Source organism: Peromyscus californicus, unplaced genomic scaffold (genome assembly GCF_007827085.1).
Source record: "Peromyscus californicus insignis strain IS unplaced genomic scaffold, ASM782708v3 Scaffold_12__1_contigs__length_115047231, whole genome shotgun sequence".
In the NCBI taxonomy this organism is placed as follows: domain Eukaryota; kingdom Metazoa; phylum Chordata; class Mammalia; order Rodentia; family Cricetidae; genus Peromyscus; species Peromyscus californicus.
Window position 1 is genome coordinate 65,965,919 of NW_026294413.1, and position 26,949 is coordinate 65,992,867.

At 43.7% G+C, this 26,949-nt stretch overlaps 2 protein-coding genes across 4 annotated transcripts; one reads left to right on the top strand and one right to left on the bottom strand.

Moving 5' to 3' along the window:
• Positions 1 to 78: 78 nt before the first annotated feature.
• Positions 79 to 20,110, top strand: Ska3 (spindle and kinetochore associated complex subunit 3). 3 transcript variants are annotated; one of them, XM_052733094.1, is made up of 9 exons: positions 79 to 189; positions 2,938 to 2,999; positions 3,784 to 3,949; positions 5,351 to 5,762; positions 6,826 to 6,932; positions 11,425 to 11,510; positions 13,189 to 13,380; positions 15,255 to 15,429; positions 15,878 to 20,110. In XM_052733094.1, the coding sequence occupies exons 1-8, from the start codon at positions 87 to 89 to the stop codon at positions 15,378 to 15,380; spliced, it is 1,254 nt and encodes a 417-aa protein (XP_052589054.1). In that variant the 5' UTR covers positions 79 to 86; the 3' UTR covers positions 15,381 to 15,429; positions 15,878 to 20,110. The 3 variants fall into 3 exon arrangements, with proteins under 3 accessions (XP_052589054.1, XP_052589053.1, XP_052589055.1); XM_052733093.1 differs by having other exon boundaries at positions 15,255 to 15,331; XM_052733095.1 differs by lacking the exon at positions 15,255 to 15,429 and having other exon boundaries at positions 15,878 to 15,988.
• Sap18 (Sin3A associated protein 18) lies at positions 18,964 to 26,949 on the bottom strand. Its single transcript, XM_052733096.1, has 4 exons — positions 26,798 to 26,949; positions 26,560 to 26,669; positions 22,132 to 22,254; positions 18,964 to 21,443 (listed from the first exon to the last, which is right to left on the bottom strand). Exons 1-4 carry the CDS (start codon positions 26,924 to 26,926, stop codon positions 21,290 to 21,292), a joined length of 516 nt encoding a protein of 171 aa, XP_052589056.1. The 5' UTR covers positions 26,927 to 26,949; the 3' UTR covers positions 18,964 to 21,289.

Sequence of the window (26,949 nt, forward strand, 5' to 3'; positions counted from 1 at the left end):
CGACTCGTACTGGACGGTAGGATTCAAATGAGTGGCGCGCTCGAGGGTGAGCGTGAGGGTCGGCGGTCGGCTCCGCGTCTCTCAGCATGAACCCTATCCAGAGTTTCCACTGTAAGCTGCGGGGTCTGGCCGCCGTGCTGGACGGCGAGGCGGCCCGGCTGCTGCGAGCGCTGGACGGCGAGGACGGCGGTGAGTGGGCGCGGTTCTCCGTGGGCGGGGGTACCCGCGAGGGTGGGCGAGGCTGACTGCGCTTTCCAGGCGTCGTGTGTGCGTTGGGTGCTTGTCAACAGCGTCCACATTCGGCTGATCGAAAAATGCACTAAGCCCTGTTCTGTGTATGTGTGAGTTGAAGCAGACATCTGCGTTTTCTTCAGTAATGTCGTATTTCCAGTACAAATACTCAGTACTGCTGTGTTTTGTTTTTTAAACAAATAAAATTCACCACCATTCTTACTCGTATTAGAGATTAAAAAATAATAATAATAATTGCATGGCCGGGAGTAGTGGCACACACCTTGAATCCCAGCCAGCACTCAAGAGGTAGAAGCAGGTGGATTTCTGTGAGTTCTAGGCCAGCCTGCTCCCCATAGGGAGCTCCAGACCGACCATGCTCATAGTGAGATCCGGTTTTTTTTTTTTTTAATCGTTGCAAAAGTGGTTCAGATTTTGAGATTATTTACTTAAAATGTCATAATTATAATGTATCTTAAGTAATATTGCACCCTTTAGACACAGATTCCTCTTACTTATGACTAACTCTCCATTTGGAAATGTTTTTGTGACTATAAAAGTAACATGCACGGTAGGAAATTTCGGATACAGAACAGTAACAAGAATACATATTTTCTGTTTAACTCAAAAGAAACATCACTTACTGTTTTAGCAATATTTCTACCATTTTTATTTTAGGGGGTTAAAATGTGCTTTATTTGTTTATGTTTTTGAGCTAATGCTGCATAATAGACTAAAATGCATTAGTATTTTCGACTATATGAAAATTGCTTTTCACAGTTTGCTAGTCAATATTCTTATCAAAACATTAGCTCTGCATAAGCTTCATTTGTTTTTTACAATAAAAACTTGTAATAATTCTTTAATTATTATGTAAAAATTATGCAAAAGATGATTGCCAGCAGTTTCACTTTCGATAACTGTGCAGGCTAATTTTATGTCAGCTTGACACAGGCTAGAGTCATCTGAGAGGAGGGAACCCCAGTTGAGAAAATGCCTTTATAAGACTGGGCTGTAGGGCATTTTCTTAATTAGTGATTGATGGGGGAGGGCCCAGCCTATTGTGGGTAGTGCCATCCCCGGGTTGGTGGTCCTGGGTTCTGTAATAAAGCAGCCTGAACAAGCCATGTGAAGCAAGCCAGTAAGCAGCTCCCCTCCATGGCCTCTAGGTCAGCTCGTACATCCAGGCTCCTAGACCGTTTGAGTTCCTTCCACTCCCTTCAGTGATGAACTATGATGTGAAAATATAAGCCAAATAAACCCTTTCCTCCCCAAGTTGCTTTTGGTCATGGTGTTCCATTGCAGCAGTAGAAACCCTAACGAAGACAATGACTACAGTGATGGGTGATTGAGTGGACTTATAAATTATCTCTGAGATAATTTGCATACAGTCAAACTCGTCAGAATGCATTTCACTGGATCTTAGTATAGTCAGTTGTGCAGCTGTTAGTACAGAAGGGTTAGATTTTGATAACTTTCTGAAACCTTGTTACGGAAGCCTTGCTTCTGGCTTTACAGGTGTTTCTTTACTCCAGTGAACCCCAAACCCAAACTGATTCATTAAAATAGCTGGCCGGGCGGTGGTGGCACACGAAAAATTTAGTGTAATTCCTTAGACATAGCATGGTCTACAGAGTGAGTTCTAGGACAGCCAGGGCTACAGAGAAACCCTGTCTTGAAAAACAACAATAAAGTAAATACATAAATAAATAAATGAAAAACCTTTAGTGAACTTTTAATAAACCTTTAATAAATCTCCAGGCATGGCAGCCCATGTCTTTGATTCAGAACTAAGAGGCAAAAGCAGATGGATCTGTGAGTTCAAGGCCAGATCAGGCTCTGATCAACACAGCAAGGGCTATACAGTGAGACCTTATCTCACCAAATAAAGTACACCTAACCGACAAATGTCCTACAGCTGACACAATGGAATAAGACCCACTCTACAGTGTGGATGAACATGGGGAATGATGCTAACGATGAGGACTACATACTATAGGGTTCCTTTTACAGGAATAGGCAGGTCTACTCACACAGAAAGTAGAGCCTGGAGCCCGTGTGATGGACAGTGATAGGATTACGGGGAACAACTGTTTACTGGCATGACAGCTATTTTCTTTCTTTGAGACAGGGTTCCTCTGTGTAGTTTTGATACCTGTCCTGGATCTCACTCTGTAAACCAGGCTGGCCTTGAACTCACAGAGATCCTCCTGGCTCTGCCTCCTGAGTGCTGGGATTAAAGGCATGTGCCACTGCTGCCCGGCTCCCAGCAGGATTTTTATGTCTAAGGAATAAATTTTTCATTTTCCTCATGCTTATTTGTGGGAGCCCACAAAGGTTTTAGTGAGATCTGAGCTTGCTTTACACAACAGGGCTGCATTAGGGGATGGCTGACCACGTGCATGGTCACCAGGTGTTTGGGATGGCTGTGCTGGGGGAGGTCTTTTGCCTCACCTCTTGACATTCCTTTAAAAAGCACTTTAGTAGAGACAGAAGGGGCTGGTGGATTAGGATCCAGGCCCTCCCGAACTATCCTGTGTTTCTAACACTCTCTCTATGTGTGTGTGTCTGTGTCTGTGTCTGTGTCTGTGTCTGTGTCTGTGTGCGTGTGTGTCCTTCTATCTACAAATTTCTCACTTCTCTAACTTGGGGGGAAAAGAAGGAGCAGGTCTCTCTCACTTACTGAACTTTTTTCCTCCCTTTAAGACTTGGAAGATTCGCCAATGAGAATTTTATATGACCTTCACTCAGAAGTTCAGACTCTAAAGGTACTTATTTATCATTTTTCCATGGTGGGTAATTTTTCTGTGCTTAAGTTGTTATGGGTCTGGGTCGCTCAGAGATCCACCAGTCAGACAACGACTAAGATTTTAATAAGAGGCATTTTATTTACTGGCACCTGACTGCTTGGCCCCAGGACTGCACCTGAGAGTGCTCACAAGCTGCAGCATTTAACCAAATCAACCCAGGGCTTATCAAGGCACAAACCAAAGATGACAGGCATCCTGCCTGCGTGTAGGCAGGGGCTTACTTTAACATATTTACCTTGCGGGTGTCCTAGTCGTCGTCTTTTTGAGCAGAGTAAGCAAGCTTGATTACAAAAGCAGAAATGGCAGTCAGTCTTGTGACCTACTGTCTCGCAGGAGAGGCAGATTTTAGGAGATCAGTCAATTTTAAGAGTAATCTTCAGCCGGGCGGTGGTGGCGCACGCCTTTTAATCCCAGCACTCGGGAGGCAGAGCCAGGCGGATCTCTGTGAGTTCGAGGCCAGCCTGGGCTACCAAGTGAGTTCCAGGAAAGGTGCAAAGCTACACAGAGAAACCCTGTCTCGAAAAACCAAAAAAAAAAAAAAAAAAAAAGAGTAATCTTCAGTGTCTGGGGAAAGTGGGAGGTAGGCAGTTAGGGTACAGCCTGTAGAGTCTAGAGGCTTCCGTGTTAGAGGCTGTTTTGTTTTTTGGTCTCTCGAGCATAGTAAGTCTAAACTTTACACATAATGATAACCGTCACAAAGTCACTTAGATCATGTGTACTATATTTGCTTTCCTCCTGAAAGGATGATGTTAACACTCTTCTTGGTGAAGCAAGATTGGAAAGTCAAGAAAGCACACGTTTCATAAAGGCAACAAAAGTACTGATGAAAAAAAATTCAGCAGACATCGTGAAACTGAGGGAGTTTTTCCAGAAGTATGGCTATCAAGCACGTGACAAGGAAGAGTCAGGTTAGATTGATTTGCATTTCTTAGATCTCCGTGGGGAAGATGGCTTGCTTTCTGTCTGTCAGGTCGTTGAGTGAGCATTCAGCACTTCGTGCCGGTCAGTGGTCCGCCGGAAAGTGGTCCTTGTGGGTCTTGAATCTGAGGAACGTCTCGGACAATAGCAAGTCTGGCCTACATAGTAAGACTTGCAGCAAGACGTAAAACTGCCCTTGCTCTCCGTTCCACAGTGCTGGATGGAAGTGTCTTTGAGCTGTTTAAATGAGAAAGGGTGACTAGTTAGCTCTGCCAGTAAGGGTACTCCCTTAGATTCCTCCTCTGCAGAACAAGGTGCTTGAGCTGTATAAATTGACAACTTTTTTAGTTGTAAACGCCTGTAATCCTAGGAGCCAAGGGAAAGAAAAGGGTCCCCAGTTGAAAACTTGTTATTGCTCAGAGCCTAATAACTGCCCTTGCTTCTTAGTGTAAGCTGGGGTATTTAATGTATGTACTTCCTGAGGGTGCATAAAGAGCAGTTCGGAGTGAGCGTCGTGCAGCGCTTTGGAGGCCAAGGTACACAGATGGCCAGATGGGGCCAGCTGCTGTGTCGTTGCCCACTGTTAATGCCGCTGCCGCCCGCTGCCGTTCTGCCCATATCTCTAGTGTGCTTCAGTGTCTTGATCTTTTATGAAGATGGTCTTTGTATGTACGGAAAGCATTAATGAAATCAAACAAGTAATATATGTGTGGTAAGTATGTTAGTCAACATGCTGTACTAGAATTCAGTTTACTTTCGAAGTTAGAAAGTGTGTGATGTAATTTGCTTTCCTCCTAAAATAATCATAGATTCAAATGCTCCTCTCCTTCTCTTTCGTACTTGGGCACCTACAAGTCAAGTGTATGGTTGGCAAGAGGGCTCTGGGTAAGGCACTTGTCACCTAACCCGACTGCCTGCATTTGGTCTCCAGGACCCGCGAGAGGAGAACAGTCATTGCCACATGTACCCTGTGGCACACACACAAAATGAACAAAATGTAATTGAAAATTTTTACAAAATTAAAAGTATAAAATGATATTGTTTCAGTTTGTGTTAAATCTAGATTATACACTAATTCCCTAATAATACTTTCAGAAAACACTAAGACTGATCAATCAGTAATCTATTGAAGAAGTAGGAAGTTGGATTTTATTTGTGGGTGTTGGTTTTTCAAAGCAGTTCCATTTCCCTAAAGTGTCTAGATGGAATACAAGTAGGTAGGTTGTTTATATCAAACTTACAGAAGAGAAGGTTGAAATGAAAGCTTCAAAGGGTCAAGATTTCACCGACATGGGACATTTGGGATGGGCTATTCTGTGTTCTTTTAATAATCAGGAGATTTCCTGTCTTAATGTCTGACCAGAATTTACCTCTTTGACTTTTCCTCTCAGTATGTGAGCACAAAGTCAGTGCCTCGGCCTCAGAGTTGGCTGTGTGTGACGACGTTCAGAAGCCTGCTGTGGGGGACGAGCCGTCTGATCCATGTGTTCCGAGCACTTCTGTCTCTGAGAAGCCCCTACGCAGCCCACAGCTTTCAGACTTTGGACTGGAGCGGTACATAGTCTCCCGAGTCCCACCAAACCCTCCCCAGACAGCTGACAGCCTTAAAGAAGAACGCATATCTGAAACCCCTCCTGCCAAAGATTCTTCTGTCACAGTGCTAAAGACTCCCCGGTGTGCTCTGAAGATGGATGATTTTGAGTGTGTAACTCCTAAATTAGAACACTTTGGTATATCTGAATACACTATGTGTTTAAATGAAGATTATACCATGGGACTTAGAAATATGAAGAACATGAAAAGGTAAGCAACTTGAAATTTTTTTATTAATTTTTTTGTTGTTTTTTTTTTTCGAGGCAGGGTTTCTCTGTGTATCTCTGGCTGTCCTGGAACTTACTCTGTAGACCAACCTGGCCTCTAACTCACAGAGATCCACCTGCCTCCATCTCCCTTAGTTCTGGAATTAAAGACATGTGCCACCATCGCCCGGCTAGCACTTGAAATTTTTTAAAGATTTATTTTTGTTATTTTTAATTACATGTGTGGCTATGTGCTGGTGAGTGCAGGTGCCCTCAGAGGCCAGAGATGTTGGATCTCCCTTGGAACTGGAGGTACATGCAGTTGTGAGCTGTCTGATGTGGGTGCTGGGAACCAGACTCCGGCCCTAGAAGAGCCATACGTGACACTAACTGCTGAGCCCCTTGAAAATATTTTTAATTCTTTGAAAACTTTATACAGTGTTTTTGATTATACTCCCCCCTAATTCCTTTAGCAACTACCGTCCCCCAATTCATGTCCTTTTTTTTTTTTAAATAACCCATGGAGTCTGATTTGTGCTGCCCATATACTGCTGGAGCATAGTCTACCTTCCAGGGACCAGACCCTTAAAGGAGACAGACTCCCCCTCTCCCAGCAGACGATAGTAGCCTGTAGCTCCTATGCTAAGGGTGGGACTTGATGTCCGTCCTCCTCCTCCATGTTGGAATTTTGTAGTTTAACCTTGTGCATTCTGTCAAAACTGTGCGAGTCCCTCTGTGCAGCTGCCTGCCTTGCCAGGAGAGCACTGTTTGAATGCAGTCATCTACTGCCTCTGGCTCTTAGAGTCTTTCCACCTCTTCTGCTAAGATGATCCCATTTAGGGTTGAGCCACACCTTGCTTTGTAGATTTGTATATTTAAAATAAAGATGTATACTACTTAAATATTTAAAGTAAAAGATAAGTATATCAAATATATTTTTCAATTATTTTAATGATTTCTTCCATTGGTCTTTATTTCATAAACCAAAACTGAACTACCCCAGACTGAAATATTGTAAATTGAAGTTTTTCTTCAAAGGTTGAATGTTAACTCTTGTGACTTTACAGTTCCCCTCTGAATAGTGCCAGTGGAGAGGCCATAGGGACAGGGCCTGTGACCAGTGAGAATTCTTTAGCCATTCCTGGTTCCATAATCGAGCAGCTGGAAAAAACTGGTGAGTTTAAAAAATTAGCTTCTCCTTTTTACTCTTTCCTGGTTAACTTTGTACAAAATGATTCTCTAATTTTAGATTATTAACCTTAGGTAGTTTACTACATCTTTTTTGTTTGTTTGTTTGTTTTTAAATGTGCACATTTGTCTGTGTGAGGGTACTGGATTCCTTGGAACTGAAGTTACAGACAGTTGTGAGTTGCCATGTGGGTGCTGAGAATTGAACCTGGGTCCTCTGAAAGAGCAGCCAGTGCTCTTAACTGCTGAGCCCTCTCTCCATCCCCCCTTACTGCATCTTTTTAATTGGTGGTACTGGGTCTTATTCAGTACCATTCCACTTAAGTTCAGCTTGATTTCATGGGGGAGAGAGATACATTTTTCTGATAATTTTTTTCTTTCAACTATCTTTATTTCATGTGTGTTTGATTGCCTTCACATATGTCTGTGCCCCACACGTGTGTTCCTAGTACCCTTGGAGTCCAGAAGAGGGCATTGGAGCTGCTGGAACTGGAGGTTTACAGGTAGTTGTGAGCCACCATATGGATGCTGGGAACTAGACCTGGTTCTTCCACAAGAGCAGCCAGTGCTCTTAATTGCTGAGCCCAGCAATAATAAGTTTTCTGTCCAGCCCCAATAAGTTTTCAGCATTATTTCTGGTTATGTGCAGTGTGTGTCAGGTTTTTGTTCTCCACAGTTTAACCTACTCTGGTTGGAAGTGTCCATGTGGGTTGTGTGGAGGCCAGAGGTTGAATAGAGTGTCTCCCTGATTGTTTACCACCTTAGCTTTTGAGATGGGTTCTCTTATTGAAGCTGGAGCCCACATTGATTTGACTATGCTGACTGGCCAGTGAGCTTCAGGGGTGAGCCTGCCATTCCCCATCACTGGAGTTACTACTACATAGTGCCATGGCCCCCAAAAGGAGGGGCACTATTAGAGGTGTGGCCTTGTTGGAGGAAGTGTGTCACTGTGGAGGCGGGCTTCGAGGTCTCATGCTCAAGCCCAGGCCAGTGAGACCATCTACTTCCTGTTGCCTGCATAGCAACATGTAGCAGCAGCTCCTTCTCCAGCACCTTGTCTCCTGCACGCTGCCCTGCCCCCCACCACGATGATAATGGACTACACCTCTGAAACTGTAAGCCTCAGTTACATGTTTTCCTTAACAAGAGTGGCCGTGGTCACAGCAGTACAAATCCTGACTGAGACAGAGCTGGAGATCTGAACTCCGGTCCTCTTGCTTGCAGAGCAGTCCCATCTCCCCAGGGTCATGTTCACTTGAAACAGATATGGTGAGGCACACTTGTGAACCCATCACTAGGGAGGAAAAGGCTAAGTTTGAGGCCAGCCTGGGCTACTTTGAGATTGTCTCAGAAACAACTCCACCCTCCAAAATATATATTCAACATTTTTTCTTTAATTTTTAAAAAAATCATGTGTAGGGGACTCAGTGTTTAAGAGCACTGGCTGCTCTTCCAGAGGACCCGGGTTCAATTCCCAGCACCCACATGGCAGCTAACACCTGTCTGTAATACCAGTTCCAGGGCTTCTGACCCCCTCACACAGACATAAATGCAGGCAAAACACTAGTGAACATAAAAATTTTTTAAAAAACATTTTTATTTTATATATATGAGTATTTTGCCTACATGTATGTCCGTACACTCATGTGTGCCTGGTGCCTGTGGCAGTCAGAAGAGGGCATTAGATACCCTGGACCTAGACTACAGGTGACTGGGAGCCGCCATGTGGGTGCTGGGGAACTGAATTCAAGTCCTCCGGAGGAGCAGCCAGTACTCTCAGACATGGAACCATCTCTCCAGCCGTCCTTTATTCTTTAATTTTTGCAAATCTGTGAGTTCTTTTCACCGAATTGGCAAATGTTTAAGACTGTCTTTATCTTTCCAAAGTTTTGCACTTAGTTTTAGAAAAAATATGCTAATTTCATGACATGTTATTAATAAGCACTGTTGGTACAAGCAAGTTTAAAAATGTAACTGGCTTGTACTCATGGTAACTTACAGCCCACTCTATAAGGAAGAGCAGGACTGTATTAAAGAAATGTTTAGAGAAAGACAACAGCTCATGTCTGTGTCACAGGAAAGCACTGGGCGGGGCAGGAGCGGAAGAGCCGCCTGCCAAGATACTGCTTTTATTCTTTTTAAATGTGGATGGGTACTTTGTCTGTATGTGTGTCTGTGTGTCATGTACATACATGTCTAGTACCTTCAGAGGCTAGCTAGGAGAGGATGTCGGATCCCTCGGGACTGGAGTTACAGATGGTTGTAAGCTGCCATGTAGGCGTTGGAAATTGAACATTAGTTCTCTCAAAGAGAAGCCAGTGTCCCAACCACTGAGCTTTCTCTTCAGCTCCCAAGAATCTCTCTTTTTTTTAATTGATTATTATTTTTTTTTTTTTTTTCAATGAAATTAGGTCTGGAGAGGTGACTCAGCAGGGAAGAGCATTAGTTGCTCTTGCAGGGACCTGGTTTGATTTTCTGGCAACCATGATTCCTAGCTCACAACCATCTGTGACTCCAATTCCAGGGTCTCCAATGTCCTTTTCTGACCTCCACAGGCACAAATATGCACAGTCATGCAGACAAAATGACCATATACATAAAAGTGAATAAATCAATAGAGTGAGCTTTTTTAAAAGTATGGCTGACGAGATAGTTCAATTAGTAAAGTGTTTGCCACACAGACATGAAGACTGACTTAGGTTTGGGTTCCCAGAACTTGTATAAAAGTCCAGACACAGTGATCCGTGCATGTTGACGCCAGCCCTGCGGGAGGCAGAGACAGGTGAACCCCTCAGGCTTGGTGAGAGACATCTCAAAAAAAAAGAAAGGTTGAAGCTGGGACTGATGGCACATATCTTTAATCTCAGCACTTGGGAGACAGACAGGTGGAGCTCTGCATTTAAGGCTAGCCTGGTCTCCAGAGTGCATCCCAGGACAGCTGTGGGACACAGAGAAAGCCTGTCTGGAAGCCAAACAAACAAAAAGATGGGGTACAACTGAGAAAGACACTTAGTGTCTGCCTCTTGCCGCAGTCAGGTGTACCCAACGAAACACACTTGTGCACACACCACACTCATAAGCGTTACACACCACACCACTCGCACACAAAAGAGAAAGGAGAATGAATATATATTTTAAGACAGTGTCTCACCTTCAGTCTTGAACTCACAGCAGTCCTCTGCCTCAACCTCTGAGTTCTGGGATTATAGGTTTGAACCACCATGTCCAGTTAAAATACCTTTTTGTAACGATTTATTTATTTTCATTTTATGTCTATGAGTGTTTTGCCTGCTTGAGTATCTGTGCACCATGTGTGTAGTGCCCACAAAGGGCAGAAGAAGGACTGGAATCTTGGAATTCATGCTACAGGTTGTTGTGAGCTGCATGTGAGTGCTCAGAACTAACCTAGGACCTCTACAAGAGCAGCAACTGCTCTTAACCACCCCGCCACCTCTTCAGCCCTGACTTCACCCTTTCTGGTCCTCCTCCACCTAATTTCTGTAGTAGTGGGGATTGAAATTGTTTTTGGTTTTTGGGGTTTTTTTTTTTTGGTTTTGGTTTTTCAAGGCAAGGTTTCTCTGTATAGCCTTGGCTATCCTGGATCTCACTCTGTAGACCAGGCTGGCCTTGAACTCAGAGAGATCTGCCTGCCTCTGCCTCCCAAATGCTGGGATTAAAGGTGTGCACTGCCCGGTGCTTGTTTGTGTGTGTATCTTTTTTAAAATTTTTATTTGTTATTGGTGTGTGTGTGTATGATGTTTGTATATGAGTATGGGTTTGTGCTTGTCATAGTGTGTATGGAAGTCCAAGGAAAACTTTTGAGAGTCACTGTGTTATATGGGCATTGAGCACTAATCATAAGGTTGGTGTGACAAGAGATTTTACCTGCTGAGCCATTTCAATGGCCTGTTTACATAGTTTTTAATAGATTTATTTATAGTTATCTTTGTAGCTAATTTCATTATTTTTTTTTAAATTATTTTGATAGTAGGGACTGAACCCAGGGCCTTAGCAGACATTCTGACAACTGAGTTAGATCCCCAATAGTTGGTCGCTATTATATGTTACCTATTACAGAATTCATTACTTTTGTACTGTTCTTATACCATGCAACTTTTATTAATATTAATGATAAGTATATATATGAATTTAACAGTTTTGGTTTTTCTTGTCCAGCCAAACCACACACCATACTTAGATTTTTAGAACAATAGTAACAAAATATACAGGCTAAATTGACAATGCTTTTTAAATTAACATGGTTCAGTGGTTAGGAGCACATACTACTCTTCTAGAGTACCTGGATGCAATTCCTAGCACCCACATCAGGCACTCAAAACCACCTCTACCTCCAGCTCCAGGGATAGCTGACTGCTTTGGCACCTGTACCCAAGTACACACACACACACACACACACAAAATTAAAAAGTTGGATACTTACTTCAACTTAATTTTCATGCCTATTTTATGTCTTCTAGATGCTGAATACACAAATTCACCATTGCCACCTAAATTATGCACTCCTGGTTTGAAAATTCCGTCTACAGTGAACAGTGGAGCTTTGGTAAAGTTCTACTAAAGTTAAAAACTGTCATCTTCCTCCTTAGGACTCAGACATGACTTCTGGACTCAGTGTCCATAACAGACGAGATCAGTGAAGCTCTTAGGAATACATGTGCAGTGCATTCTGGGGAGTAGTTAGGCACCATCGATGAGGACCCATAGATTTTTCCCTATCATGTCAAAATCTGTTCAAGGGGAATTGAGACAGATTTATAGAATAACAATATAGATAGGAGTACAGAAATGTAACAGCTAGTGAGAAAGTGAGCACATCTAAGAGCTGATGCCAAGGGTCTGTCACGATCTAAATACTGGATGGCCAAGCAAAAAGAACATTTACAAGAAATTCGATGTCCTTGAAGATAAATGATTATATACACGCATATATTTTAAGAAAAAAGAATGGACCGGGTGGTGCTGGTGGTGGTGCAGGTGGTGCACACCTTTAATCCCAGCACTCAGGAGGCAGAAGCAGGTGGATCTCTTTTGAGTTTGAGGCCAGCCTGGTCTGCAGAGCAAGTTTCAGGACAGGCTCCAAACCTACACAGAGAAACCCTGTTTTGAAACATCCTCCCCTTCCTCCACCCCGCACCCCAAAGAAAAGAAAGAAAAAAGAATGAGTAGAAACAGATCAGAGTGGTTCTCCCTAGGTAACAGATTTTTAGGTAATTTAATGTCTCCCTGGCTCAGTTTTCCCTGTTAACTTATTTAACATAATCAAAACCTTCCTGGTGAGACAGCTTCCTTAGTCAAGTAGGACAGCTGAGGTACCCAACAAGACTGTTGATGGTCGGCCTGCTGTCATTTTCAGTGTTCAGTGTGGCAGCCACTACTCAGGCAGTGTTTAAGCACCTGCACTGTAGCTTGGTGCACCCGAGCTATGACTAGTAATACGAGACAGGGCATCTGTAGATAGTTCTTTTTAACAGGCTGGCTGCCTGCAGGTACTTGCCACTTCGGTTCAGTTACATCTCTTGTTGTGTGTGTGTTTGCTCTGTTTAAGAACAAGGGTTTCTTGTAACTCAGAGTGGCCTTGACCTTGCTTTATAGTTGAGAATTGACTGTGACCTCCTCTCATGCTCTTGCCTGCACCACCACGCCCCCTTGTGTTTCTGTCCCTGTGGAAGGCACCCTATTGCTGCCGTATTTCTCACCACTCTTTCTTTCTTAACGTGAGATAAGTGTATGCTGAGCATCTCTTAGATGCATGTATGCAGACAGCATATAGGAAGATTCTATTCTTCTGTGCTGGGCTTTGATGTCTGGCCCAGACTAGCCTCTCCTCCTTTTGTTCTCTTCTCTACCCTTAGCACCTAAATTCTGCACTCACAGCTTTGGTAAAGTTTCATAAGTTAAAGCTCTAATCTTCCTCCTTAGGACTCAGACACCGCTACCCACTTGAGCTCGCAACGGGCTCAGTTTGGTACGGCCTGAGATGGGATAGGATGGGATCTGGGGTTCAGCCACTGTTCTTTTGAGTTCTCCCCGAAGCCTGTATTAGTAGTGAAGATGGGACTTTGTCTTCTATGTACGATTTTCTTAATTTGGGTAGAACTCAGTCAGGAAAGTGGGATCATTTGGGGCCTGCTTTAGTAGACTCCAATAGAGCTAATTAAGTAAAAATGTATTTACAACACTATTTACTTACCATAATTCAATGATTTATTTTTATTCTGCAGGTATATAAAAATTATCCAAAACCAAATAGTTCATCAAGTGATTTGGAAGTTAAAGACTGTGATCCATTAATTTTAAATTCAGATGAATGCTGTGAGAATTTTGCAGACCCCCCTTCTACAATTACTTCTTGTGAAAATATCAGAACACCTTCTCCTCCAGAAGTCACTGCAATTCCAGAAGATATTCTCCAGGTTATTGCCAGGCTGTTTTCTTCTAATATTTTCAAAATTATATATTTGTGTTAGAGAACTGAAATTGCATATAAACTGTCATATTTACCATCAAGCCAATATGTGACTTTGGGTATTGAGAAAATCCTTAAGGTTTTCCTGCACCAGATACCAGTTCCTAAATTGGTTTTAGTGATGTTACGCAGGAGGTGTTTTCTCTCTAAATGTGTGTTCTACAGTGTGTGGTTTCTGTTAGTTTTTATCTGTGGCTGCCACTTTGGTTATTCATTGTTCCACTGAAAGTGAGTGCCCTTCCCCCTATTCACCATAGCCTCAGGGTGTCATTAATAACTCAAACTGATTGACGTGATATTAAAATAGCTGACTCTGTAGTATGGCATCAACAACTAGTAGATACTACTGACCGCTCGGACCCTGACTAATCCAGTTATAGTGTTGGCCATCAGTACTTAGTGTAAAGAATCTAAGTGACTCTTCCAGAACTGTCCTGCCTTGTGGGGAGCCATGAGAACAGTAAACTGAGAAAATACCTAATGCCAGTAGAACTGACTCATCCTGCAAGATCAACAAAGGATCTGTTAAATTTTTGTCTTTTTTAAAAATATTTATTGCACTTTTAATTATGTGTATAATCTATGTGTGTCTGTGGGATAGATATATATATATATATACATACATACATACATACATACACACACACACACACCTACCTACCTATAAGTGCAGGTGCCTGAGTAGTCAGAAGAGGGTGTCAGATGCAGAGTTATAGGCAATTGTGAGCTGCCCAAAGTGGGAGCTGGGAACCGAACTCTGGTCCTCTGTAAGAGCAGTGCATGCTCTTACTGCTATCTCCAGTCCCTCCTCCTGACTGCCTGCTTTCTTAGGAGATAAACGAAACAGAACGTCTGTCTTTGTGAGGGCGTGTGTGGAGGGTTAGCATTTCCTGCTGTGGGTTTCTTTATGAGAAGGTAAGGAGACCTCATCTTTGTTTGGTGGTGGTTTGCTTTTCTTACAGTGCTGGGGGTAAAACACTGGGACTATGGTATGATACAGACACACTCTACCTTTTATTACATGCCCAGGGATACCTTACAGTCAGTATGCTGCTTCTAGTTTCTTTCTTTTAATGTTTTAATTAGCATGTGTTAATTATATAAAGTAATGGATTTCATGATTTTTTTCCCCTTTTTGCTTTTTGAGACAGGGTTTCTCTGTGTAGTCCTGGCTGTCCTGGATCTCGCTCTGTAGACCAGGCTGGCCTCGACTCACAGAGATCCGCCTGCTTATGCCTCCTGAGTGCTGGGATTAAAGGCCTGCACAACCACTGCCCAGCTTACATGATAACATTTTCATACATGTACATAACCTATTTATGTCACAGATGCACAAACATCCATTACCTTCTCTGTTAAGAGAGATGGGGGTGAGTGTGTCCTCAAATAAGTTTCCTTAGGGCTGTTTAGGAGTGGCTGTGCCACTGAAGACTGTCTCACCCTCCTCAAATGTCTAGACAAATAGAGGGGAGAGGTAGGGAGGGCCTGTGAGCCTCCCCCTCCATGATGGGTGCTCATTTGCTCAGTCTTGTGGAGACGCAGTGCACATGCTTATAGCCCTTGTGTCCCTTCTCTTCAGTGTGTAGACTTCCTGTCTACACCATCATCAAGACTCAACACGGCTGTCAGGCATTGACTCTAGTACACATGTATTTAGAGTTTAGACATCCTACTTCATGCGAAGTTCATGTTGCTTTCTTTGCTGTTCAGTGTCTGTATGGACTGCTGATATTTTTAAGTATTTTAAATAACCTTTACCTATTCATGGCTCTTCTGCAATGTTTAGAACACCTTCCAGATTTTTCATTGTTTTTGTTTTAGATGTTAACAAAGCACAACTCAAACCTAGCTACTCCATTGGAGGTAAAAGCAATGCCATCCAGGAAAGGCTTCCTCAGGTACGGGGGGCAGAGCATCCGAGGTGCTGCCAATAAGGAAAACTGGTGACGCCACTGCAGAACGCACCTGTGTTACTACCCGAGGCATTTGAGAATGGGTGAGAACGTTAGTGCTGGTTCCCCTTCATTGCCTTGCCAGTGGGGTTAACAGCCTGGCTCCACCTGAGCGTGGAGCCGGCCCTCAAATCTCACGTGCCCAAGTTAGCACGTCTGCTGCTGGTGTGGTAATGAATCTGTTCCTAACTTCCCTTTTTAAAAAATGTTTGTCATTCTTGAAACAGGGTCTTAACTGTATAACCTTGGCTGGCCTGGAACTTGCTACATAGACCAGGCTGGCCTCAAATCACACATCTGCCTGCCTGCCTTGGCACATGCCACCAGCCTCTTCTTTTAAAGATTTCTTGGGTGTGTGTGTGTGTGTGTGTGTGTGTGTGTGTGTGTGTGTGTGTGTGTGTGTGTAAGTATAAAATACTTAGCTACCATATTGCCTTCTGTCCTGATGTCTGTTAACTGTCCTTACTTGGGTTTATTTGTTTCTATTTGTAGGAATTCTAGTGTGGATACATCCAATAAAGAAGCTGGACAGCAACGGGGAAGCAAGCTGGACTTAAGTTTTCTCGAATCTTCTATTTGAAATTTTAGCTGGTTAACACAGAGAGACCAGTGAGATGGAATGAGGGCTCACGGCTGGGTCTTTCTTCTTTCAGTTTTTGTTTTATTTCATTCTTACATTAATGTTTCTGTTCCGCCAGCTTGTGTTGGCCTCTCTAGCTTGGCCACCCAGCAGATCTGAACTTCATTCTTTCTGGAAGTTCTGGACACCTACCCTGAGCCAGGAGCCTTGGGAACATCTTGATTCTAGACCTATCTAATATCCTTCTAGGCCCAAGATTCTTCTGATCCAAGAACAGCTAGAAAGTGGTTCTCTTTAAGTTCATGACAGTGCTTTTAGGAAAGTCTTGCACTGCCACCAGTAGGGGAATGAGGAGCTGGTGTTCTAGAGACCAGCTAAAATTCTGAGAGGAAATAATCGGCAAATACCATCAGGTACTTAATGGGCTTAGGGAATTTTCCTTTTTTTTTTTTTTTTTTCTAACCCCCCGAGACAGGGTTTCTCTGTGTAGCCCTGGCCGTCCTGTGTCCCAGAACTCTCTATAGACCAGGCTGGCCTTGAACTCAGAGATCCATCTGCCTCTGCCTCCCAAGTGCTGCGATTAAAGGAATGTGCCACCACCGCCCAGCAGCTTTAGGAAATTTTGTGTGGCATAAGGATTATTCTAATTATGCATTGGAAATTAAGTGGAAGAATTCCAGGATAATTCTAAGTATTTGTATAAATTTGTTACATAATAAAACGATTTTCAGAGTAAAACTCTAGCCCACCTTTTGTGTGCTGCTGACTCTGAAATTTTTTTCAGCCCTTTTCACTACATGGCGTTTGTGGCCATGAATCCACATAACTGAGAGACTGCTGAGGGGGTGAAGAGTGGCTGGGGAGAAGGCTCCGTGGCTAAGAGTGCTTGTTGCTTCCAGGTACCCATGTGGTAGTTCACATCCATCTATAACTCCAGTTCCAGGGCATCTGATGCCCTCTTCTGACTTCATGGGCACCGGGCACACAGCTGCGGTACACATACTACATGCAAGCAAAACATAAAATACAATGAGTAAATCTAATACAATTTTTAAAGAAAAGTGGGAAGAGCAGAGTGTTCTAGCAAAGGTCAAGAGAGGCTAGTGACGCAGGAAGAAGGATTTCAGGCAGAGCGGTCGTTCGTTTCGGTGCTGCCGAGACTACGGAGGCTTGAGGTTTGGGGGTCAGGGTTGTCAAAGTTGATGTTAATTCTTGACGTGAAGTTTGGGGTGGACTGATGAAAACGGGCTGGGGGGGCGGGGAAAGAGAGCAGGTTTGGGAACTCTGGAGTTTTGCTAAACAGTTAAAAAATGGATGGGGCTAGAAGGGAAAGACAAGACAGGTTTTTTCAAGGTTAGTGGTAGACCTTGGCCCCTCAGACTATATAAATGTGTTCCCCTGAGCTTCACCCTCAGCACTTCCCTACTCGCCATAGCTTGTTACTTGGAATGATGCTTCTAGTTCTCAAGCTGCACACGCTGTGGTCTTTCCAGGGTGTTTTCCCATTGTTCTTTTTAAATGAGATCCAAGATCTTTACTGTGGCCTAGGTGATTGCTCTCCTGCAATGGGTGCCTTAGCCACACCAGTTTTCAGCTTCCTGCCTTGGGTCTTACACTTTTCTGCCGACTCTTCTTCATTCTCTTATGTCTTCAGTTGACAGTTGACATTGTTTGCCTCCTTCTCTACACTTAAGAACTTACGGCTCACTGGGCGATGGTGGCACACACCTTTAGTTCCAGCACTCAGGAGGCAGAGGCAGATGGATCTCTGAGTCCAGGGCCAACCTGGGCTACAGAGCGAGTTCCAGGACAGCCAGGGCTACACAGAGAAATCCTGTCTCGAAAATCCAGGAAAAGAACAACCAAACAGCATAGCAAACTCTGGCACAGTGCTGGGGGATATGTGCAGAGGCACACCTGGAGCCATGTGGAGTGAGTCTACCTGGACACAGCCCACACAGGCCCTACCTAGACAGGTAAGATTCCTCCATTGTGAGCTGGAGGCCAGCTAGCTATGCCAGGGACTTCCCATATAAATGATCATAAACAGCTGTGCTTTACGCTACTTGGAGTTGGTTGTAAACAATGAAGAGGGTTGGTTCCAGATCCCAGCTCTTGAATGCTGTATTGTCTGTCACACTAAGTAGAACTTATACTGTTTATCTGAGTGTAAACTCATATTCACCTCCCACAAGGCTGCCTGCTGGACCCTTGCTTTCTGTGGCTTTTACCCTTGTCTCATGCTTGCTTAACTAGTGATCGTATCAGTTACTGAGATTTTATTGTCATTTTGATTCTAAATGCTGTTTATGTAATTCTTACATTGGAGGTAGGCAGGTGGCATTTCAGAAGAGGAAACAAGCATTATTTTCCTCATGTCCTATTTTACACGGTATTGCAAAGCTCCGATGGTCTCTAAAATCTGGTATGTTCTCTAACTCAGTTCTCACCTTGGCTGCATAATCTGGTATTTCTACCTCCTCCTTTGATTATTGCCAACACTACATAAAAAGTTGATGAGAACCCTGGGGTGTGGCTCAGTGGCTGTGCTTGCCTAACATGTGAAGGACCCTGCGTTTGATTCCCAGCACCACAAAAGGTGCATGTGGCTCTTCTGTTTACTGAGTCCTTTATCTGGAGTAGAAATATCATCTCACATTTTTGGGAGTTGGGACGGGCTCACACCATCTCCAGAATTGTACCACGTGGTTTCAGCAGTTACCTTTTCATGACACTTACTCTTTTCATCCTCATGTTTTAAGGTTCTGTCTCTGATCTTTAAGTCACCTGTTGTCACTGCTGGAAAGTCTGACTGCAGTGAATCAGAAACAAGAAACAGTGTAAGTTTTCTGTCGGTTTCTGATTACTATCTGAAAATTCACCTCATTCACATTCAAATTTTAGTTGGGTACAACCAGACCTCTAAGTCCAATAGCAGGATGTTGAGAAGTTCAAGGCCATCCCGATCTACATAGAGTTCACCAGGACTACAGCGAGACACCATCTCAAAAAATGTTTTTATTTAAGTTACTGTACATGAAGTTTCCTTGGAAGTGGTTAAAGCAGCTGAGTAGGGTTAGGACATCAGAATAGCTTAAGGTGCAGAGCAGAAGGGCAGGCACGTTTCCCTCTATGGAAACAGCTGACACTGGGCTGTGTGCCAAGTTCTCAGTCACCTGGCTAGGCATGCCAGGCAGTGGTGGCGCATGCTTTTGATCCCAGCACTCAGGAGGCAGAGGCAGATCCATGAGTTCAGAGCCAGCCTGGTCTACAGGGCAAGTTCCAGGATAGCCAGGGCTATACAGAGAAACCCTGTCTTGAGAAACCAAACCCAAAATGTCTCACCACAGCACCTTTCCAGGGTAATGACTGTAACATTCCCAGATGAACTGCTTATTAAAATGACTTGTGTTTAGTATTAATAATGCTTTGTGCCGGGTGTAGTCCCCCATGCCTTTGATCCCAGGATAGAAAGCAGAGGCAGGTCAGATCTCTGAATTCTAGGCCAGCCTGGTCTACACAGTGAGACCTTATCTCAAAAACAAGGGCTACAGAGAGCACTTGTTTTTTTTTTTCAGAGGAGTTTGGTTCCCAGCATCCACATGCAGACTCACAGCTAATTGTCTGTAGTGCCAGTTCTGGGGGTCTAACACTACCGTCTGACCTCTAAGTGGACCATGCATCCACATGATAGACATATGCAGGCAAACACTCACACATCAAATAAAAATTGTATGTTCAGATGCTCTGTGGGCCAGTGAGATGGCTCAGTGGGTAAAGGTGCCTGCTACCAAGGCTGACAACCTGAGTTTGATCTCTGAGACTCAATGGTGGGAGCAGAGAACCAATTCCCAAGAGTTGTCCTGACTCACACTCCCCTTCCTCCAAACAAATAAATAAATAAATGTAATTTATCTCAATCTTAGGTTTTAGCTTACTGCCCCTAGGAATTTCCTCATTTGGGGGGAAAAAAGAATCTAATTTTTGTCTTCCAAGAATGGTTACCTGGTCAAGATTAATCCTAATAGGATAAATACTTTTAGAAGCTTATTTGATTGCCAGCCCTAGGAAATCATAGCCATTGGCAAGTGTTTAAGGCAACAAACCAGACAAGCCGTCATTCTGCTACTCTCAACCACCTTCAAGGTGAAAACTACAACCATGTATTTTAAGATTGGAGTTTGCAATTGTGTATGAATTCAATAAAGAAGGGTCAGGGTCAGTTAACACAAATGCCTCTCTTGAACTCAAGAGGCACAGCCTTACCAAGTAGAGAGAAGTCAGTCACCGCACCTCAGCTATGGAGGTTTGAGATGGTGCTTGACAGTATGTTCTGTGCAGTATCTGGAACAGCTAAGCCGTCCCACATAAGCTAGAAACCAGTAGGACAAGTCCAGTTCTTCATGTCAGTCACTATTTAACTCTCCCCCTCCTCACTCACCCTTCACACACATGTGCCAGCATGCACATTTACACATCTAATACTGAAACAAATGTACCTAGTCAGTGACTTACCCACTCAGCCATCTCACCTGCTGCTCTACAGGCACTCATCTAAAGCTTTCACAGTTCTCCAGCACTTCACAGGACACGCTTCCTTTCAGCTCTCCCTCCATTCTCAGCTCTCCCAGGTAAGCCTCACTGGAGCCTAGGCTCTGGCTCATTTCCTCTCTTGACTACATGCATGCTTGGTGCCGAGGTCAAGAGAGGGGGGTCAGAACCCTAGGACTAAAGTGACAGAGTTGTGAGCCATCATCGGACTAGGACCTGGGTCCTCTGCAAGAGCAGCAAGTGCTCTTAACCTGAGCCATCTCTCCAGCTCTTACCACCTATTTTATCTTGGGTTACCAAAGTGAGCCAAACTTTTCCAACATAAATAAGATGGTTTCTTCAGCTTGTCTTACTCACACAGGCCTACAGTCTAATGCCACAAACATATACTGCACCTTTTTATACAACCCCATGGCTTTCTTGCTCTGCCTCTTTAGGGCTTAAAATGCCCTCTGCTGCTTAGTAGAAATCCATATGTGGTGAGACTCTGTTCCCAGGTCTCCATTAACTTTCACACCTGGGCTAATTGCATACATGTATTTCACAATAGTTTTATATAGAATGCTAAGAGCACTTTTCTTCATATTTTACAGAAGGGCTTAAAACATACAGACTTTAATATACCAAAGTACATCCAACTCTAATTCCTAAATAAATGTGTTACAATTTGCTTAAAATTTAAAGGCTTAATGGCAAGGTTCAAGGGAGGAAAAGATTAAGTAAGTTTATTTTACAAACTGGCTGAAAAATAACTTCAAGAAAGTCAATAGAATTCAATACGGTCTCATCCGTCCTGAAGGAGGTGCCCGATTTGGAGGCGTGATGGCTATGTCCAGATAATCCCCTATTTGGAACTTCTGTGACTGCAGGGTCATGGAGTCATCAGTGCCCTTCCTGCCAGACATGGTGCTGCCAATCTCCTTAACTCTGCAGGAAAGGAAGTCAACTGTTAATAGACTAGAAATGCATCAAGGGAACATATGGACTAGAGAACATGAAATGATCTCCATACAACAAATTTACAGAATTTAAGTACTACATTCAAGCTAAGTCAGATCTGACTCTAAGGCTGCTGTGGATATCGCTCTGTATAAATAAAACACTGATTGGCCAGTAGCCAGACAGGAAGTATAGGCGGGACTAACAGAGAGGAGAATGGAGGGAACAGGAAGGCGGAGGGAGAGACTGCATGCAGCCGCTGCCGGGACAAGGAAGATGTAAGGTACCAGTAAGCCACAAGCCACGTGGCAAAGTATAGATTAATAAAAATGGGCTAAATATAAGAGTAAGAGCTAGACAATGATAGGCCTGAGCTAATGGCCAAGCAGTTTAAATAATATAAGCGTCTGTATGTTTATTTTATAAGTGGGCGAAGGGACTGCCGGGGCTTGGCGGGACCTGGAAAGAACTCTCCAGCTACAGAGGCTATAGACACCACCACTGCCACTCAAGAGGGCCGCTAAAGGGATTATCCCAAAGCCAAGCATGGCGGCATATTCCTGTAATTCCAACACTGAAGCCTGAAACAGACTGATAGCTTTTATCAGAGGGGGGAGAGGAGGCACGGCTTTGCAAACTACAGAGATATCAGAAATTAAAGTAACAAGTCACCTACCGATATCCAGGTCTTTTAAGATCCATAAAAACAATTGCAAAATTGAAGTGTGTGCCCTTCTTTCTGGCTTCTGGGTAGACTTCCTTTACTAAACTAGTCAGTTCTTTCAAGGTTGCATCCATCCTAAATTTTTTTAAAGGATAATATGATTAATAAACATTAGTATAACAAAGACATAAAAACAAGTTGTATTCCAGGGCCTCACATTATATGATTTACTGGCAAGATGGCCTGGCAGGGAAAAGGACATTTGTCACACAATCCTGGAAACCTGTGTCAACCCAAGCAAAGGTCAGAAGGAGAGAACCAACTCCACAGTTGTGCTCTGACCTCTTCTAGCATTTCATGGCATGTGAGCAAACACAACTAATATTTTAAAAAAATATTTTCCTCTGAATATTTCCTGTGGTGGCTTCAATGCTAAAAATATCAATAAATTAATCTTGTTACAAGTTAAGGAAAGTCCCACATAACCTCTTCTAAAGCTACATAACATCATCTAGTCAATGATGTACTTACCTAGAAGAAACCAGTCCAAGTTATTCAACTACACAAACTGTTTTAATTTCTAAAATACATAATCTCTCATACATTATAGCCCCTGAAATTGGAATGCACCTTAGAATCAATGTGCTAAGGTAGCATCTTCATAAGGATATGCAATTTCTTGTTCTCTAACAGAACTCTTAATGATGGAGGCAGGCAAGATGGCTTAGCAGGTAAAGAAAGGGGCTTGCTGCCAAGCCCGATGACCTGAATTCAATCCATGGAACCCACAGGATGGAAAGAGAGAAGTAACTCCCGCCACCTGTCCTCTGGCCTCCACACATGTACCATGACACTCCTACATACCACATGTACACACAAGAGTGTAATGAAAAGTTGCTGCCAGTGAGATGGTTCAGCAGGTAAAGGCACTTGCTGCACAAGCCTGGTCCTGAGTTCAAGCCCCAGAATTCTCAAGTAAATGTGGAGAAAACATATTCCAAAAGATGCCCTCAGACCTCTACAAGTGCTATCGTACTTGCACAGTACACAACACAACACAAAATAATAAAAAGTCATTTTTTAATGATGGAATCCTAAAGCCAAGGACATGAAATTTTAAGACAAACTATGGGCTCCTTTTACAACATAAGCCATTATTAACTTAAAAATACTTATCTGAACAAAAAAAAAAAAGAGGAGTAGGTGGGGGGGCAGAGGGGGAGGGAATGGGAGGAGAGGAGGGCGGGGAAACTGGTTAGGATGTAAAATAATTAAATTTAATTAAATACACTTATCTGAACTCAGAACTAAAGATAGTCCTTTGGGCTAATATACACAACCTAGAACAAAGTAACTGAAAACGTGAACACCTTAGCAACTTTGAACAACCTAGTTCCCATTTATATTGTTTCTGCCCATAACAATGAGAAAAGTGAAATGCAAGTGTAAACTTAAAACAGCATTTTGTGCAAAGTCCTAAAAAAACAACACCACCAACAAAAGCCGGCAGAACATTAGACACTTAAGAATGAGAACACTAGCCGGGGTGGCGCACGCCTTTAATCCCAGCACTCAGAAGGCAGAGCCAGGTGGATCTCTGTGAGTTTGAGGCCAGCCTGGGCTACCAAGTGAGTTCCAGGAAAGGCACAAAGCTACACAGAGAAACCGTGTCTCAAAAAAACCAAAAAAAAAAAAAAAAAAAAAAAAAAAGAACACTAAAAAAAACAAAACAAAAAAAAGATGTATAATACATCTTTATGATGTATTATCATAAAGATACACGTTAGATCAGACACTTGAGAATGAGAACACTGATGTAATAGTACCAAGGAAGAGAACCACAGAGCCCATTGCATTTTCACTGTGAACTTTACAAATCCACACCACCATAAGGTACTTGGGGTGTAAATACCCAGGATGACCACATTCTCAATATTCCCGTACTAGAATTCAGTCTTTCAGAACATGCCTTCTGCTAGCCCGATTAAAAAAAAAAATTTTACCACCACTCATTGAGCTGCCCAATCAATCGCCCTAGTTTAAGCCTTTCCAAGTCTTCCCTTCTTCATCTTGTTACACACATTCTGGTTATCTCTAGCTCTTAAACACAGATAAAAACCCATTTCCCTCCTCCTTCAGCTGTGCTCAGTTCTTTTCTAAAGTTTCCAGGCTTTTTTGTCTTTGTTGTTTTCTGACCAGGCCTTCATGCACAGAGCCAAGCAACTTACCATTGAGCTACCCCCTCAGCTCCAATCTATAAACTGCTGTGAAGTGGCACCTGTTGTCACCTCTAGGGGAGGGTCTCTGCATGCACAGTACAGCACAGCATGCCAATGTCTGACACCTGCTAAGTCCCAGCCTGTCAGGCTAATAAGTGACTTGTAGGTGTTATAGTCACCAAGAAAGACATTCCTTGTATTATCATAAAGATACACGTCAGATCAGCAAAGGCTCCCCCAAGCTGGCATCCCTCCCTCCCTCCAGGCATGGCCCACCTGCTTCCTGCCCACTGGGAACAGACAAAGCAGTGGTACAAACACACTTAAGCAGAACAAGCAAGTATACAAGCCTCTCAAGTGCTGGGATCAAAGGTGCCTGCCACCACCACTCGGCCTAAAACTAAAAAAAATTTTAAAAGATATTGTGGGGATTGGGAGGAGGGATACTGAAGAGCTGGCTCGGCAGTTAAGAGCACTGGATGCTCTTGCAAAGACCCTGTTTCAATTCCCAGCACTGACATGGCAGCTTACAACCATCTGTAACTCCAGTCCAGGGATCCAACACCCACTTCTGACCTCAGTGGGCAACAGGCATTCATGTGGTGCACACGCACACATGCAGGCAAAACACCCATACACATAAAAAAATAAAAAATTGAAAGATATCATACTGAAACTATGACAAAAATATATAGTTCATGCTAAGTATATTTCAAATAAAATCTTATTTTCTCAGAAGAAATGTAGTTCACTGTGTAGTCAAATGAGTTGTAAAACTTCAGATAAAAAGACTCACGCTGTTACCTTCTTACATAATTTTGCAGCGGCATTTTACTCTGTCAGAATTCATATCCTATTCCACAGTTAACTCTGAAAATTTAAATTTTGCCTCCAGTGACCTTCAATGCTGGCATAAACTCTGAGGTGAGATAACTAATTTTCTTTTGTTTTGAGGCGATTTTTTAAAAAAAAAGTTTAAATAAGCTTTAACAATCTGGGTAGGCCTGAATTTATCAGCTGAAAGTCCTAAAAGGATACACTGCAGGATGTGCACAGGTTCTAAGTAAACACTACCTTCATTTTTTAAAAAACATGAGTATTCCAAGATTTTGATATCCATGTGGTTCTAGAACAATCTCTACAGATAGAGAGGTAACCCTCTCTGAAAAGCTGAGCTCACTATATAGAAAGGTAGTACATTATATCCTGAGAATGTAAGGAAAGTACTAGCAAATTAGAATTCTTCTTTGTTGGGAGACACATGGAATTTTAATATTTGAAAAGTGGTTTACATTAAGCCATTACTTAATAGTTCTTCCCTATAAGTCCAATCACTACCCATTGTTTTTGGGGGGTGTTTGTTTGAGACAGAGTCTCCGTGTAGCCCTGGCTGTCCTCGAACTCAGATCCACCTGTACTAAGAAATTACTGCTTGATTAACAGGTGCAGAGTTTCCAGTTGTGAAGTGTGTGAAAAGATTTTAGAAGTAGACGTTGTGCAACTTTCAAAAGTTAAAATGGCAAATGTCGTGTTACATTTTACGACAAAAATATATTAAAATTAGCGTTTACTGCTTTTCAAAAGCCATTACGATGTTAACCCGACACAATGCGAAGGACAAGCTTGTGTGGTCCTAGCTGAGCGGGCAGCAAGGCAGTAACGCAGAGATAAAACATTTGGCGCACGCCTTTAATCCCAGCACTCGGGAGGCAGAGCCAGGCGGATCTCTGTGAGTTCGAGGCCAGCCTGGACTACCAAGTGAGTTCCAGGAAAGGCGCAAAGCTACACAGAGAAACCCTGTCTCGAAAAACCAAAAAAAAAAAAAAAAAAAAAACAAACAAACAAAAAAAAAAAACATTTGGCAAAACCTTTGAACCACCACCAAATGCTTTTACACCAAGTGCCAGTGCAGAAAGGACTCGGATTTGCTGGTGCCTTTTAATTTCTGGTGCTGCGATACTTGGAGGCGTCCTATCTCTGAGAACGCCACGCAACAGCCAACCCCCGACCATCTACCGTCCCATTATCGCATTTTAAACTACCTACGTGTTTTTGTACCCGGTGGCCCTATGGTGAGAGCAACGCCGGTCAGTTCCTTCCAACCTAACGTTTCACCACCGCTCCTACAAGCGTTCCGAGGCGGGTAAGCCCGCTTCCCTCCCGCAGCAGAGCCCGGCCCCCGAGGGCGCAGCCCGCCAGGCCCCAGCCCCGCGCGGCTCACCAGGTGTAGATCTGCAGCTCGCTCGAGGGCACGTTCCCGCGGGAGAACTCGTCCATTCGGTGGTGGCGGCCGTTGTTGGTGGTGAAGACCCGCAGCAGGAGCGGGCAGGTCTGCGGAGAGGCGGGGAGTCAGCCTCGGCCGCGCCACTTGGCCTTCCCGCCCACCCGTCCGCAGGCCGCGCCCGCCCGCCTGCCTGCCCGCCCGCCGCCTCTGCCCCGCAGCGGCCCGCGGCCCGCACCTTCTCGCGGTCGATCGGCTTCTCGGGTTCCTTCTTAATCTCCTCCTGGGTAACGCGCGATTCCACCGCCATCTTCCTCCTTCGGCCCGGGAGACGCTCGCCCTGACCTCCGACCCCTGCGGCGAGCATGAGCTAGTCGTCTCTCGCGAGGA

Excerpts from the sequence above, each read along its gene's own strand:
- Ska3 (XM_052733093.1), top strand. The coding sequence starts at position 87 with ATGAACCCTATCCAGAGTTTCCACTGTAAGCTGCGGGGTCTGGCCGCC. Across the intron at positions 3,950-5,350 it reads ACGTGACAAGGAAGAGTCAG|TATGTGAGCACAAAGTCAGT; the intron begins GTTAGATTGATT and ends TTTTCCTCTCAG. Across the intron at positions 11,511-13,188 it reads CAGTGAACAGTGGAGCTTTG|GTATATAAAAATTATCCAAA; the intron begins GTAAAGTTCTAC and ends TTTATTCTGCAG.
- Sap18 (XM_052733096.1), bottom strand. The coding sequence starts at position 26,926 with ATGCTCGCCGCAGGGGTCGGAGGTCAGGGCGAGCGTCTCCCGGGCCGA. Across the intron at positions 26,670-26,797 it reads AGCCGATCGACCGCGAGAAG|ACCTGCCCGCTCCTGCTGCG; the intron begins GTGCGGGCCGCG and ends GCCTCTCCGCAG. Across the intron at positions 21,444-22,131 it reads CTTAAAAGACCTGGATATCG|AGTTAAGGAGATTGGCAGCA; the intron begins GTAGGTGACTTG and ends CCTTTCCTGCAG.